This window comes from Colossoma macropomum, unplaced genomic scaffold, assembly GCF_904425465.1.
Source record: "Colossoma macropomum unplaced genomic scaffold, Colossoma_macropomum, whole genome shotgun sequence".
Taxonomy (NCBI): Eukaryota; Metazoa; Chordata; class Actinopteri; order Characiformes; family Serrasalmidae; genus Colossoma; species Colossoma macropomum.
Genome location: NW_023494795.1, coordinates 25,572,109 through 25,589,270, shown reverse-complemented (window position 1 = coordinate 25,589,270; position 17,162 = coordinate 25,572,109). Strand labels below are relative to the sequence as shown.

The 17,162-nt window shown below is 37.8% G+C and overlaps 1 protein-coding gene across 1 annotated transcript in view; it reads right to left on the bottom strand.

The window, feature by feature from the left end:
• Positions 1–11,613, bottom strand: part of mthfd1l (methylenetetrahydrofolate dehydrogenase (NADP+ dependent) 1 like) — a 57,531-nt gene extending 45,918 nt beyond the window's left edge. Inside the window, exons 1-10 of the mRNA XM_036582005.1 lie at positions 11,299–11,613; positions 5,452–5,536; positions 5,294–5,344; positions 4,657–4,710; positions 3,864–3,988; positions 3,417–3,517; positions 2,209–2,345; positions 1,075–1,186; positions 808–890; positions 336–433 (exon numbers count right to left, since the gene is read on the bottom strand). Coding sequence (XP_036437898.1) covers positions 336–433; positions 808–890; positions 1,075–1,186; positions 2,209–2,345; positions 3,417–3,517; positions 3,864–3,988; positions 4,657–4,710; positions 5,294–5,344; positions 5,452–5,536; positions 11,299–11,534 — 1,082 coding nt within the window. The 5' untranslated portion in view covers positions 11,535–11,613. The remainder of the gene's footprint in view (positions 1–335; positions 434–807; positions 891–1,074; positions 1,187–2,208; positions 2,346–3,416; positions 3,518–3,863; positions 3,989–4,656; positions 4,711–5,293; positions 5,345–5,451; positions 5,537–11,298) is intronic.
• Positions 11,614–17,162: the final 5,549 nt, after the last annotated feature.

Genomic DNA, 17,162 nt, shown 5'->3' with positions numbered 1-17,162 from the left:
CAGCTGAATATAAATGCCCCCCCCCTTACATAATATTTTTTTATTCTGGAAAAAAAGTAATCTGGTCTCTGTCTTGACTCGGACTCGCCATCTAATGGTCTTGTCTACAACACACAACAGTCTGTATCCTAAAATCTAAGACCACGTCAATTCAAATTTAAGACTTTAAACTTCAACCCTTTGATTTGATTTTTTTTAAGTACCTACAAACCATTTGGAACACACCATGCCAATGTTTCCATGGCTTTATGTTACTGTCGGTATGGAGGTATGGAATGACAGCTTTATCAACGACAACATGTAACACAGCATAAGGGAGGTTTTTGTAATCTTACCTGGGCACAGGTGATAGTGGCTGGAGCTTAAGTGGGCGAAGCGTCCATGGCTGATACTGCTGATTTTCCACCCACCTCATGCTGCTCCTCACCACGTTCTGTTAGAGCACATTTACACACATATATATTTCAAACACTGCAGGTACTGATGACAGTTATGGAGAACAAATTTTGTCTTACTTTAACCCACCAATGAGCTATCTTAAATAAAGCCATAATCAGGTCAGACAAATATGGATTTCAATTACGTGCTGTGTTTGTGTGCCCTGACAAAGTTTGTTAAAGTAGTCTTAACACAAAAGTGTGTTGTGAACGAATGCATCATTTTTTTTAGAGCACACTATATTGTTACCATTTTTTCTCTACTGTTTGTGATGACATGTTATGGAAACTGACATTAAAACTAGTGCAGCCGTGTTTTGAATCTAACTGGAATCAGAGATGTCAGTTGAAAACAGAAGGGGCAACTGACCTGCATCCTTAAGGCTGCGCTTATTGAGCCAATCTCTGCCCAGCTTTCAGCATCCATCCTCCTCTCCTCACTGGCTGGGGACTCTGGGAGATACAGCAGAGATATAGTACTATTAATTCACTCCTTAAATGAATAGAAAGGATTGCATACTGAGAGTCTGACATTCCAGAGAGGAAAGACGCCACACACACGTGGAACAACGCTTTTTTTGAATATGCAATGCAGAAAGTACATTTAATGCACTCAGACACCATAAGAAGACCACACCTGGCATTAAGGCTGAGCCACAGTTAATGAGGGTCACCCCTGGTTTGAACCAGCTGGGTGGGAGTTCCACGCTTCCAGTCCCCATTACAACAACTACATCTGCTCGCTTGATCTGTGAATAGAAACAAATGAAAAGAAATGAAAAAAAGAGAAGAAAAAAAGAATAAAAGGGTATTTATGTGAATGTGAAATAACAGGGTAGCAATTAATTCCACTGTGATTTTCCAAATTTTATGAATAATCCAAATATTATTATTTACATAAAGACATTTAGAGTGGTTTGATTAAAAATACATAATTCTAGTGTAATTTTTCATATTTATCATTACTTTATCATAATTAGTACTACACATAAAACTCAGCAGACATGCAGATTCACAGGTGAATTCAGATAGTAAATAAAATGGCTATATTTGTGTTGTATACACTGCAACCCTGGTTCACATCACCACCAGTGTAAACAATAAGTCAGTAAGTTTCTCTACCACACTGTGAACAACTGTTGATTATTTAAACAGATTTTTATGAATAATTAAAATTAATTGTTGGCCTAAGACATTATGAACAGGAGTGGGAGCTTAATAAGAGACAAGTGAACACATTATCCAGATGCAGTTGTGCTGCCCCCTGCTGACACAAACACAAATGCTCAAATTCACACCGCACAAGTGTCTAAGTTTGAGACAAGGAATGCAGAAAATCTTACGGAATTTTAAATTTACTCCAAGATTTTAGATATGAAGAGTGTGCTTCATATCACAAAATCAATTCCATTCACAGTAAATAATCTCAACTTGAGAGAAATTCAGACCGATATTCAAATATTAAAGATTCAAATTCAGATCTGTTTCTTTTTCACTTCCATATTCCATAAAGAACAGAGTCCTCCACTATTTTTTTATATTCCATTAGATTCTCAAGATTGTCCTCTAAAGAAGCACATAATGAAGCGAAGCCTAGCCACTAATATTTTGATGGCAAATTTTAACAGAGCAGGATCACATGGAGGTTTGGCAATGCTGCGCATTTAGTGGTTTGGCAACACTACAACATATAGTTACTGTTCACCTTAGCTAATGTCTTTAAACCTTAAAGAAACCAGCAGTCTGAAACTACTCATCCAGAATAGCATACCTGTTTCTGCAGACTGTCTGAGCTCCAGAGGCTAGTCTGGACTTCCATTCCATCACTCTGCAGGAGGACCTGGAGAACCACCTTCAGAGGCCCTTCTAGACCAACCAGCACTGCTGTCTTTCCAGCCAGAGGAGCATCTGAACATAAAGGTGACACAACTTAAATCAACCAAAGATGCTATGGATAAATGTTTCTGTGGATGTTAGGATGAACCAAGGCATTCATGATCCAACAAATGCATTTTAGTCATTTGCAAGTCATTTTTAATCAAGGCCAATATTACAGGCCAATCTTTAAAGAGGAATTTCACTTATAATAAATAAACAAACAAAAGTTATTCAGAGTGGTTCGTCATGAAATTTCTACAGAACTTGCCAAGCAGCCCCAGGATCAGGGGGCCATTTAGTGGGGCAGTGCCCACCATTCAATATTCATGTTCCAGTCAACCCACTTTTTTTATATATAACTTCTGTAGTTGCAGATGGCAAAAAAGACAAATTAACAGATTTCCTAAATGAGGAGGCTTCTGGCGAATTGCTGTAAATGTGGGGCTCCTGTTGACATGTTGTTATATCATGATATTATATTTTTGCCATATCGCACACCTCTGGGGGTGTATTTGCATTGTACACATCAGAACTCCTGCTTCATATCACCACCAGTGTAAATCCAAAAACCCAAATTTCACATCAAATGACTCTGAATGACTTGGTTTACATCTCAACAACTGAATTATGCAGAAAAAACAGTAAAACTCCCCTTTAACCATGTCACATCAAGGACTCACAAATGTGTTTTAATACACTAGTTATTATTTGACAGCAACTGCAATATGTACTAGCAGTATAAAGACAATATGCAATTTTATCCATATGATCCATGTTATGCAGCTGAAAATGTGGCAGATGAAAGGTGAATTATCAGTCTCTGCTAAAGATTTGGGACATATATACCTGTTCAAATTCACAACTGTGATATTTTCCTTCTCTTGCTTGTATGCTATCAAAATGTGAACCTGATATAAACTTTCCACAGTGGGTCTGTTGGACTGGACAGTCAACAGAATCAATACAATAGAGCATAAGATAGATCTAAAGCTTAATTCCAAAAACTTCAAAAGACCCAAATATATTAAAGTGGCAGACTGAAATTAATGACCCCTGTCTGAAGATGCCGACAGATCACACCACACACATACACACACTCACCATGTCTGGCCAGCAGTTCCAGCACAGCTCCAGCTACAGGTGAGGGAAGCCCTTCAGAAAGAGCTCCTGAAACCAGACGTCCCACATTCAGATCTGAAACCCTACAAATACATACACATACAAAAACACTCTGGATATTAAATTTATTATAACTTAAATTCTTATGTTATACTTTTCTCATTTATTATATTATCACCAGCAGCTCAGATCATCATTCTAACATTTCTAGTAGGAACAATAGCATCATATCAGGATTATCTTACATAGGGCCTCTGGAACTAAGCTGCTTTTGTATTATTTGAAACAGTGATTCCAAACTTTTGAACAACAGTGTATGTAAGCTCAGTACAAACATTAGCCATGAGCAAACACAGCTTTACACACAAATCCACAACCACACACACACACACACACACACACACACACACACACACACACAATAAGTACCCGTCCACATCCTTCTCAGGTTTCATGATGTTGATTATTTTCCTGGAGAGCAATGAGGGGGGAAGACACAGGAACACACCATGAACGTTCGGGTCCTCGTTCAGCCTCAGGACTTCCTCCAAAACCTACAGAAGAACACGATCAGGAAGAAAGAGGATAAAGCTTGAGCACAGAAATAATTCAGAAAGGTTGTTTAAATGAAATGGTACAATCCACTTTTCTGAAACCTTGAGTACTGGATAATACTGATCTATAAGAACACATACAGCCGTATACAACCCGATCAAATTTTTTGTTGACTGTCTACGTGAACATAAAATAACATCCTTTACAAGGAGGCAACCTTAAACATGGCATTCTCAGCAAATTGTAGTGTACACTTTCTATTGCTTAACATATTGGAAAAAATAAAACTTAAAATAATACACTATCATGCATTCATGATTCATGTGCAGATGCGTGTTCTCTGAAGATGTATTACGTTGCAATTACTTAAAAAAAAAAAACAAAACATGCAATTTGCCTGGGGGTGCCCTCATTTCTGCATATGACTAAGTTTCAAAACTAGTTTTTACTGAAGAACTTCACTTCATCGAAAAGTAGGCCATCATGCTCAAACAACTCAAACATTCACCACAAATACCACAGATGTTTCAGAATACATTTAGATCAGATTGATTCTTTTTTCCTCTGAAAACTAACATTTTCTGCTGATTTTGCATTGATACTGATACAGATCAGTGCCAGCTCTATGTAAAAGTCACACATAACTGAGTACGGAATAGTAACTGACCTCTTCCTCTGTGCACTGTCGTGGGAGACATATCTGCATCACGTTCAGGCCTACCTATAAGGAGAGAACATAACTCAGTTAAACAGGACCAAAAAAGTAAAATACAGAAAACAAAATGCATCTCCACACGCTCTTGACTTTAATGTGCGTTAACGTAAATAAATTTGCTCTTAGTTATCATTTCTACTGGCCCATCTGTTATGTTCACTCATACTGTATTAGGGATGCACCGATATAGGAAATAAAGCAGTCCCAAAGCAGTCTCCACTATTTCAACTTGGATCAGCATTACAGAGAAATTAACACTTCCTTCTAGAGAGTTATAAAAGCAGTAAAATTAACATTTTAGCCCTGTAGATCAGCATCACCTAAATATTCTGCTCTTCCAGAGTACAATTAATACATTATCAAATACTGTTTTTAATAGGATTATTGGTCAAATATAAACACCTGTCTGATGTCAATCTCTTTTTAAAGAAGTTCTCCTTCAATACCAATAGGATTTTGATAAAAGAGCAGCTGGCATTTTGAAATGCTGCAACAAATAAAGAAGGATTACATATACTGTGATGACAAATAAGATGCTACTTACTACTAGGAAGCAAAGTGTCAGAGTAAAGAGTAAAGAAACACAAACCTTGCCAGCCATCTTCTTATTCATCTCCAGCAGACTATCATCTTCACCAGCCTGTCACACACAAAATACATTGGAACAGTTATTATGATATACATGATCGCATTATGTGGGTCAACTACAATGTAGATGACACACACCCCTTATCCATTATATAATACCTGTAAGATGGCCAGTGTGGGTTTGATGGCTGGATGGGCTTTGACCACAGAAGCGAGCTCCTCTCTGCTCCTCTGGATGATCTCCCTGTTAGAGAGAGACACAGAAACATATCTGGAAAAAAAGCACTTATTCAATCTAGTGAACGCATCATTGATTTAGAATTCTCTACAATAGCAGACACTGCCCCTCCCACATCTCCTACTATTTCCCCTTATTTTAGGTGTGCTAACCCTAAAGACACTGTAGTTATTAACTTAAACAAGCTCTAAAACTTTTTTAAAAATGAAAACTTTATATGACGACTAAGTTACCAACAAAAGACCCAAAATTCTTTTATAAAATTAATAGCTGTGGTCCTAAACTCTGATTGGCTGAGGTATGTTCAAAGCCATTGTAAAATACAAGGTATACACACACTGTATTACTGCGCCATGGCATAAAAAATCCTTCTGCTGGTAATGGAAAAATCTTTGAATCTAATGCTGCTCACATGGACCACCAAATGTACTGATTAAGTAAGAACCTGGCTCTGTTTAAACTAAGAAACTTACAACTTCTTTTCATAACTGGTTACTTGGTGAGCGAAAAAGTGCTTTTTTAAGCAAACGTTTTTGCATTAAACAGTGCTGTGTTATCATCTCCTCATTCAGCAATCTATACTTGCTTGGCAATGATACCACAGTCTAAAAGAACTACATTTCTTGGCAGAAAACTTGTTTATGTGGATTATTTTTAAGAATAACAATTTATTTGCTGAAAAAAATCTGTATTTTTATCTTATTTTTGGGGAAGGGAGTTTTTAAGAACATCCTTTCGCATGATAAAATCACAGTAACGCACAGCCTCAAGTGGCTTTTTGCTTTACTAATCCATATTATTTTTATCATCAAAGACGAGACTGATTTCACATAAGTCTAATTTTCCAAATGGTATAGATCGGGGTGGGGAACGCTGGTCATAGATACCTAGATTCAATTCAGCAGTTTAACCGCCAGCTGTACTTGGGGTGTTGGAGCAGGGAAATCGCCGCACTGTACTGAACTTTGGCCCTCAGTTCACCACCCCTGCTGAAGAACCTTAACATTTTGTGGAGTTTGAAAAGGAATTCTTGACACTCACACACCTCACTTACAAAAACAGATGCTCTTCAAATGCTCTTTAGGGAACCATAGGTGGTTATAGCATCACTCCAAAGAACACTTTAAGGTACATTTATTTTTTCTAATGTTCATTATGACGTTATACAACTAAAATAATGAGAGAAGAGTAATAATTTGGTAGGTAGTGGGTTTTTGCAGTTTATGAATCCTAAACACACACTCTCATTGCAATATGAGGCCCATATATAAAGTCCTCCACACTGATCACTTCTATAGCAGGAATAGTAGTATTCACATAACTACTTATATTAGCATAGCCTTGAATGGAAAGGTCTTTAGTCTGTATTATGTTTGGAGTCTGAGAGGACAGATCTAAATCAGGGGTGCTCAATCCTGGTGCTGTACCTCTACCACTGTGTAGAGTTCAGATTCAGAACACCTGGCTCTAATATTCAGATGCCCCCGAAAGCCTTCATTGACCAGATCGGTTGTATTAAATTAGAATTAGAGCTAAACTCTGCAGGGTGGTAGATCTCCAGGACCAGGGTTGTGCACCACAGCTCTTGATACATGATATGTAAAACACATGGAGCAAACACATGAACCTTTATTACTATTCTGAAATCAGCATGGCTCAAGGCTTTCGTCAGGGATACAGAAGGTGAAAAAGCACAAAATAGGTGTGAGAACCACCACACTATCGCCATCAAGAGGAAAAAATGCTGCTGTACTTTTAAGTTTATTTCATCAATATGCAAAACAAATACGGGCCTAGGGTGAGATCTTTACTTCACAGAAGAACACACAGTGGTTGACTACTTGCTTAATTAGATACTACACTTAAAGCCTACATTTCAAATAAGACATTATTGATTCAATGTGGGGACTAAACTGCAGAGTGCTACTTAGAATGTTACCAAGTTGTATAAGAATGTCAAATGTGACTACAGCTGTGGTTTTGGAGGGTAGAACACTGAATTGCATGCATCATAAAAAAGACAGATTTACACAAATTATCGAAAGCCTGTAAATAACAAGTACATAGAACCTGCACAAGAACAAATGGCTGAATGGATGTCAGTCTATTTTGCCATTATTTTATTTTTCAATAGCTTGATTTTTTTCTCCTGTCACTTGTTAGACAGTTTATTTTGCTAATGTTATGCTCAAACAAATTATGCTCATAGGTTGTTTTTAATGTGGCACTATGTTTTGCTGGTGCATTTTGCTGTTCCAAGTTGCTTGCAAACCTACTAAATATTTCTATACTTGTTGTATATTGAGAAAACGTCTTAATACAACACAGTGTTATATTTTTGCCATAGGTCTTAGCATGAAATGATTTTGGACTTCTACAAATCTTTATGCATCCGATATTTTAAGAGAACTGGGGGTATATAATTTAATTCCCAGATTATTTCAGTTACGGGTCTTAAACAGATGAGGAGAGGAAAGGAGAGAAGGCTGGAAGGTAATGAGGAACAAACAGGTGTATCTGGACATCCTTTTCATATTCATTGTGTTTCAGTTTTTGCTATAGTTTTTTGTGATATATTTACTAGTTATTGAGCATTACATTCATGAAATATAACCCACTGAACAGCAGTACTGCTGTTGCCTCACTGGTTTGTTTTTAGATTTTAATTCTATTTTGCACACGTTACTCATCGTTATGCACCACCTGACAGTTAACTACAATGTAGGTCATATATAAGTACTTTAGATTGGATTAAAAGAACAATGATATAAATAGTAAGTTTCCTTCTTGGAAATATACTTTCTGTGTAGTTAACATTTACAAAACTGTGTTAGACTCCCTCTGGTGTAATTTTAGGAGAACAAAAAAGGAAACAAAACTGCCCAATAAAAACAGCCTGCCAGGCCTGTAAGATATTCTGATGGCACAGAGTATAAGTAAATCGAGAAAATGGTCTCAGTAACCTTATTAATGCTATTAAACTTATTAGTTGGAATGCACTGAGCTGTATGGGAACTCTGGGCCGATGACAATGCATAAACATTTATAAACACTTTTCTCAGGAAAATTGGGTTGCAAAGTCCATGCCTTGGGGTTTTTATTCAATAAGTGCTTGCAGACAAGAGTAGAAATTGTGAGATAATTAGCAGGCTGGAGAGATGAGCAAGCTGTCCTGTTACACAACAAGACAATCTGTAGATAGAGAGACCACTGTGATGTATGATGCAGGTTTGGTCATTTCAAAAACACATAGCCTACCCATGCTCATCTGCCTACACACAAGGCGATATCAAATGCTTTTAAGCATGTGATATAATCAAGGACATTTAGTGGCAGGGGCGGATTTAATGATTCTGGAGCTCTAGGTAAAAGACAGAAATGGGACCCCTTGGATGCACATTGTTAAATTAGTTGAGACATCAGACTGCAAAAAATGATATCTCGGCAAGTGACATCATCTTAAATCTACTTGACACATCTAATATTCTCTTTTATGAGAATTAGATTGTGGTAAGAATATTATAAGATTATTTAACTTTTTTCTATACATTTTTACTTAATAATATGGTTTAAGAAATATGCCTAAACAAGCACAACGAGGCTATCTGACAGTATAGTGAGACACTGTACTACAGGGTAACATAGAAATAATGCAATGAGCAAATAATCAGTAGCATAATACAAATACATTTTGAGAGAAGTAACTTGTAATAGATTACTGTTTTTGGGATTAAGTACCCCAACAATGGAGCTATCTATAAAAAACATAAACTCTAAGCCTGAGCACTCTGACTGAAGAAAAAAAAGAAAGAAAAAAAACAAAGTTAGCTTCAGAAGTGAGGTGACAAACATTTTGCTTTCCTACATCTTTTGGCATTTCTCTGCTGCACTATGATTTTCCCTCTTAACACCTAGAGGGATCACACTGAAGAACCTCCTGTCCACAAAGTGGATTATTGCTTAAGTGCCTTGTTCATACAAGACTGTCCTTAGGCAGCCATGTCATCACATAACAACACGGACTAGGCCAGGGCAACATGTGGCTCTGTTACTGTTGCAGCTCCACAGCAGAATTAGATTTTTAGGTAAGAATAAAATAATTCCCCTTTGCAGTAAAATAAAGCTTTGCCGATCGTTCTAAAAGTTTTAACAATAAATGGTCTTAAACACTGAAGTTCATATATATAACTGCTAATTCAACCTTCAACTCTGAAGACTGGCGTGCAGACTGATGGTCACCATAGCAATGCAGACAACAGTGTCACCCAGCTAGTAGCTAACAAAACGGCAAAGTAAGAGATTTAAGAAGAACACTGATCATTTGGAGACGTATGGACTTCTTTGCATTCATAAGCAATCAGCTGGTTTCCTGATATGTTTAATCTGCAAGGAGAAACTGTCAAATAATAAAAAGTCATGAAGCTGAGGTCAGCTTCTCGTTCATCAGCTTCTTGTTCGAATTTTCCCGTTTCACCTTAAATGGTGAAGCCGTTACACCATTTAAGGTGGACCAGGAAAATTAGAACAAAGAAGGTCTGCGTTTTCATTTACATTATATTTTCTTAGTCTATACTAGGACATTAGCTCATACGAAGACATATTTACAGCCAAGATGGCTTCCAAGGTGGTTTGATTTTTGCTGAAAGGACAAAATGCTCTTCTTAACATTTGGGTTGCGACCCCTGGACGAGTCCTTTCTTACTATGACTGAAAGGTGAGGCTTCATTGAAGGCTACAAACACAAATAACAGCTATTTTGAAAATGCATGTACATTTTGAAATAGGTTGTTTAGCATCAACATGTACAGTATATCTCAAGTGTATTTTCATGGGGCCCTTGGCTCAAGGGGACCCTGGGAGGCTGCCTACCTTTGCCTAAACCACTGTTTAGTGATATTCTTACTCTACATGTAAAACAATGTTAAACTGAATCAATACTATCCAGCTTAATCATGAGCTGATGGCTAATAAGGCATGGCAGCATACTCAGCTCTGCAAGTCTGAGGACCTTCAGGAGTCAAAAGCACTGCTGTAGACGACCAAACCTCTCAGAGTAATAAACGCAGATCTGGGATCAGCTCCGCATTTCATTTATTGAGGAATCAACTTTATGCAAATGTAAGCAAATCGTGGCAATTCCATTGGACCACCAAGGTTTACACAATTCCTCACTGTTCCTACTTTCGCTTTCGACAAACACTCGATTCTTTATAAAAACTAACCACTTCCATCTTATTTTTGGAACATACTGAACACGTTCCGTCTGGTTTCTTCGCAGTACGTAAACCTGTTCTAGCGAACACATTCAAAACTATCCATCTGCGATACGGCGGAGACTGTAAACTGTAAACGCCACATTGGGCTGAGACTGTGATAAACAGGTCTACGTACGCCGGCAGGCTGTGCTGCTGCTGCTGCTGCTGGTGATGTGAGGGAGGGTGAGAGTTACATCAGCCCGGGCATCTCCACCCAAACACCGGCAATACCGGCAACACGTGGAGCAATCAACCCCGTTAGCCTTTAGCGTGGTGGCTAGTTTGCGAAAACAATGCCAAAACATTGTTTGTGGCCACAAACGTGGTTGAAGTTGGCTTCCTATTTGCGAGTTGCTGCACCATTTAAGGTGGAACGGGAAAATTCAAATAAGAAGCTGACTTCAGCGTTGTCAGTCCAAACGCGGTTGCTAAGAAACTTGCTTCAGGTTTGTTTACCTCTGGAAGGTTGACATGGTCAGAACGGACCACCTTAAAGTCTTTCTTCGTTCTTACCTAGTGGCGTTTTCATGTGCAGCGCTGAGGGTTTTCTGTTTCTGAAGGCTGAGGGGCTGAACGGAGCTCCCACTGCCGCCGCCGCCGCCGGAGGTAAAGTGAGTTTCTCTAACCGGCAAACAGACACTCATCTCTCCACGGGTCGTGGGGCTTCTCCGCGGTCCGAACACCTTCACCTGTCCGGTTCCACACCGGTGGGTCCGGCAAGCGTGGCGGAAAGCAGCAGAAAGCTTCATGATGTGAAGTCCAGTGACGGCGGAGGTTAGAGAGTTTCTGGGCTCTGATGTGAACGGCCGCCTCGCTCTGTGAGTCACTCACAAAACCTCAACAAGCCGAGGCACGATAGATGATTCGCGAATGAATCGTTACTTTAGCGACTCTTTTAAGTGAATCGATTCACACGCACAAATGATTCGTACAATTAAAAAGACAACATGAAGCACTTCTTACAAAAAATAACAACCGTTTTTATTAAACCACATAAAGCAAATACGTTATATTATTAACACACAAATCAAACTTTAAAAAGGTGATCTTTTTATTATATTTATAAAAAACAAAAAAGCTTAATCGTGACAAAACCAACCTGCTTTACATCATACATTCTAAGCTGTTCAGTCTGTGTGCAACTGTTGATTGAAGATCTTCGTCACCAGAGACTCAAATTTCAATTATGTGACATAACTGTTTTTTAAGATGGAAAACTGCACAGGCTGTCTTTGCACTAGGCAAAGGTAGGCAGCCGTCGAGGGCCACCATGAGCATAGGGCCCCATGAAAATAAATATTAAATATGCTGTACATGTTGATGTTAAATAACCTATTCCAAAATATATAAACACTATGAAAAAAAAAAAAAACAGCCTTAATTTCTGACTGTAGCGATTATTTTCAGTAATTCCAATGCAGCCTCACCCCTCGGTCCGGTCATAGTGTAATGGACGAGCCATGTTGTTACATGATGACACAACTACATAAAGACAGACGAGTATGATCATGGAGAGCATGTTTTTGAGTGTTCAGAGGGAAAATCAAAAAAAGTTATCCAAGTGCAGCAGAGAAACACAAAAAGAGTGAAGAAAGCAAAGTGTTTGTAATTTCATTCCCAGAGCAAACTCCTTTTGTCCATTAGAAAAGATTGCTGAACAAGCTCGGCAGAGTGCACATAATGGTAGTGTTAATGTTCATATAGATAGCTTCAGTGTTGGGGTAGTTATTCAAAGAAAAAACATAATCCGTTACAAGTTACTAATTACTTATCTCAAACTGTAATGTGATTACATTACTTATCGCTTCTTGGAAAGAGTTATCTCACTATTCATTCATTGATCTGCAAATTACCCTGCATGTAAATATCTCACTATATTGGCAGATATAGCGTATTCCCTAAAAACAAAGCAAAATTAAATGCCAATAGAGTGAGATAATTTCACTAAATAATATTAAAATGAATAAAACTATGACTAGAAGTAGTTAAATAAACTTATAATATTCTTACAATATTCTCTCATTCAGTCTCACACAGTGTAATAGAATTATACTAATGTGCATCAATATACACAACCAATATGAAGTTTTGTAGCTGTATGTTAGTGTAGCTGTATTATCCTGCTGTGAACCCTTTCAACTGACCTAGTAGTGCAGACGTGAGTGTGATTTAATTTAAGTCAGCCGACTGGCATGTTCAGTCCCGGCCTAGTCACATTTTAATCATGAGTCTTTTCATGTGAACGTAGAAATGATGTACATCACTGCTAATAATTTTATGTACAGGTTCACTTTTGTTTAAATACATCTTGTATTGGATGAAACCACCATATAAGGAAATAAGTAACATTTGCCTTTGTTATTTGTCTTTTGCTAAAAAATTCTGCAAGCATTTTTATGACCAGTGCCATAAACAGGCTGAGCCTGTGGAAACATGGTCAGGAATTCACAAGTTTAACGTTATGGGTTACTGAGAAAGATTCTAAAGACGTTAAAGCTTATGCAAGTTTCCCTAAAATAATATAAACTAAAACTAATCCAAAATCACGGTAAAACATTATACTGTACATATAGCAAAACCCAAGTTGAACTCACACTCTGTCCTCACAGAAACTTATAAGGATGCCAGTGATTTAATAGGACTGCGTGTGAGCTGTAATGAATGAAAGTAAGTGATGTCATGTTTCCCATTAAGTCCAGGCATGTGATCCAGGTCAGACTAACATAGTTACTCTTAAACTAGAGCTATTCACAGGACTTTGGCTCACTGGAAGAAAGGTGTACGTTTAGCTCCAGCACCAAGATCTAAAAAATAAAGGTGCGACGAAGAGTTCTTTCAGCAATTCTATGTAATAGTTGTCACCAACCCTGCTCCCGGAGACCTACCTTCCTGCTGATTTTAGCTCCAACTGTAACAGGCCAGCAAAGCTGAAGTTCTTATTGGAATTTTCAGTTCCACCTTAAATTTTGCAGCAGTTACATTTTGGCCCCTCAGGCTACAGAAGAACCACTTTTGCTGGGGTTTAAAGAACCTTCACATAATGCAAAAGAGACCACCCTTTATTCAATTTCTAGTCAAAACTGTCATTAAGAAAAAGTTTTTCATTACTCTGTGTCAGAAAAAAGGCAGGAAAGATATTTTTAACAGAAAATTACACAAAAGCTAACAACTCCAAGTATGATATCAAATCTAGCAATATTTAATTTGTCCACTCTTTTGTCCACTATACTGCCACTTTAACTCTTCCATCCTTACAAACGCCTGTTACAACTGTGTCCTCCCAACAAAAGCTCTTTCCTAAGTAAATACTGACATTATGTTCCCCCTTCAAACAGACACTAACATTCACACAAGCAACTACCCAAACTCACCTCAGCTGCCTTCACATTTCCTTCTCATGTGCATCTAAAATGACTAAAGGACATATTTCTGAGACGTTTACATATCAGATAATCCATTTGCATAAAGAAGGAAAAAGTTAAAGGACAATAAAGTTTCCAAAACTGGGGTTCAAAAGACAATCAGATAAACAGTACTTAAAGCTGAAAGGGTCTGAAAGGGTGTGTAGCTGTCAAGAAGCCCTTACTGAGAAAAGGAAGTAGACAAAGAAAAGGAACATTTGCAAAAAGGAAAATTTGCACATCACACAAAGTAGCTGCTGGTGTTCTCAGAAAATTGGACTAACCACCTCAGAGTCCAGATTAGCAAAGGGTCAACGTAATAATGAGAATGAAAAGTTGGCGTCTTCATAAAAAGTGCCAACACTTACATGAACATATAGGACCAGTTTCCCAGACCCAGATAAAGCCTGAGCCTGGACTGAACGAATTTGGAATAGTGAATCAGTATTGGCATTGCTAATTAGTCCAAGACTAAGCTTAATCCTTGTCCATAAAACCAGCCCTTAAAGGGCCCATATCATGAAAAGAAATCCTGATTTTTCTAACTTTTTAAAATTATGTAGTATGTAAACACTGTGAAAGTTTCAAAATGTATGGTTCACTCCACAGTCTGTACAGTCCATATATGGAAACTAAGGTGGAAAAACAGCCTGTTTTAAATTCACTTTTTTGTGATGTCATAAAAAGCCAACATATTTACATGTATCCACCTATTCAGTCTACAGCAGTTTAGTTCTGCCCATTCCACTGAGTGTTTCAGTCTGGATTGCTTTTAAATGGGGTACAATACAGGGCAGCCAAACAGAAGAGAGATCATTTACATATATTAATATTAAAGTCACAGTAACAAAACTGAATTCTAAGAGATAAAGAGAGGTTAAAAAATGGCCATGTAAAAATCAACTGTGACTGTTTTTGGTACATAAAACCACACAAATGTCAAAAGTGGAGCTCAAGGGTAAAAACAAAATGCAGGAAACAGAATGTCACAGAAAGGCACACAAACAAGACACAACTTGCTCTGACACAGATTTCAGTTTTCTAAAGTGCTGTGAAATACATGAGTCATTTTTGACCTTTGTTTTAATGAAAAGAAAAGTTCAGTGAGAGAAATAACTAAGTATTGATTTCCTGTGATTAGATTAGTCCACCTCAGAGAACAAAGGTACAAACAGCAGCATTTATCTTTAGCTCACAGCTAATTCACTCGATCATTAACTACAGCAGTGATTCCCAGCTCAATTATTTGGAAAGCCCAGATGGTCATTTCTATACAGATTTATTATTATTATTTGAGTAATTGTATTATTAACAGTTAAATTGAATGTGTTTGCACTATTCCAGGTTTGGAAATACTGTGTCCGAGTTTTATTAAAGGGCCCGTATTGTGGAAAAACAATATTTTTTTTCTTAATGAACCAGACTGACCAATTGTACCTTATTTACCCAGTTCATAAGGCCCATGAATGCTATATGGAGCTGCAAAAATTATTCTGAATTCATTGTTTTGTGATGTCACAAAAATTACAGATATCCACCCATAAAGAGTGTTTAGGACAACCAATCAGAAATTAGCACATTTACATATATTATTCTTGTAGAACAAAAAATAAATAAATAAATAAATCATGAAGGATAAGGGCCAGTGGAGGTGGGTGGGTTGTTGGCTATGAATTGTATAGCTATACTTTTTGACCCTAACACTAAAGAGGTTGAGAACGTTTCACCATATAGTTTGTTGATAATTTAACCATCAGAATCCATCCTGTAGGGGGCTACCTAAATAACATTTAAGCAATTGTAATAATATATGTGAGGTGGTATAAAGATATGGGTGTTTTGACTGACTTTAAGATACAAATTAGCAACATGCAACACTCAAAAAAACTCAAAAGCCATCCTCTTATGGCCTCTTATGGCAGCTAATGCTGAGTTGAATCAGGTGTGTTTGAACAGGTAAGTCACAAGACTGTGCTAGACTCCAGCTCTTCAGGCCAGAACTAATGGCCCCTGCTGTACTCCAATGTGACCAGTAGGTGGAGGTAACACTACTGACAACAGCCTACAGAGGCACTTTCTATAAATTACATCTCAGTTAGGTGATACAGGTTAATACAGCGATAATTAGGACAATCAGATATGCTATGTGAAACCTGTTGTGGAATGGTACTGTTAAGCTACCACCAACCTGCACTGATTTAAAGGGCCATGTTCTAATGTTCTTATTTTTTGTCCTTGAGGTCTACCTGCTACAGGGGTGTCAAACTCAACCAGTAAAAGGGCCGTATCAAAAAATGTATCAAATCTGTGGGCCAGAGAAAAAATGTTTTTATTTCATTTTTAATTAATGTTGTGCTGTAACCAAAACTGGCCACTGTTTATTAAAAATATGCAAAAACTTCATTAGCAAAATACAGATACTTTTAGTAGACCTTGAAATATTCAAAATTTAAATATCCCCAGGAGCTCAGTCTTTTAAACCTACCTATCTGCTTGAACTAGACACCTGGCTTCCTTTCTTTGCTGCAGGTTCATTAAGACTTGGGCTCAGTTTCTGAGCTGCTGAGCTGACACTAAGTGTTTATGTTGGGTGAACTGCAGCTGAAATGCAGCTGGTATGTTTGGTGATATGACTGGTGTGGAATTGTTTAGAATTATGTAGAATTGAGGTGTAACCACTGTCCCATAGACTGTTGTTGAGGTGGGAGAGAGTCGGAGCATACATTATGTTGCAGTGCTTGCCGGGACTGACTGTAGTGCAGCACACTGTGAAATAGGCTAATATTAATAGAAAATTTAAATACTTTTGCGGGCCAGATAGGATTGTGTGGCGGGCCTGATCTGGTCTTGTGTTTGACACATGGAACCTACAAAATGTTTTTAGCACCAAAACAGTCCTAATTTCTTAAAATTAAACAGGCTCTATTTGTTACTGTCCAATTGTCAGTCTATTGAACCAACATGCCCTCTATGTTG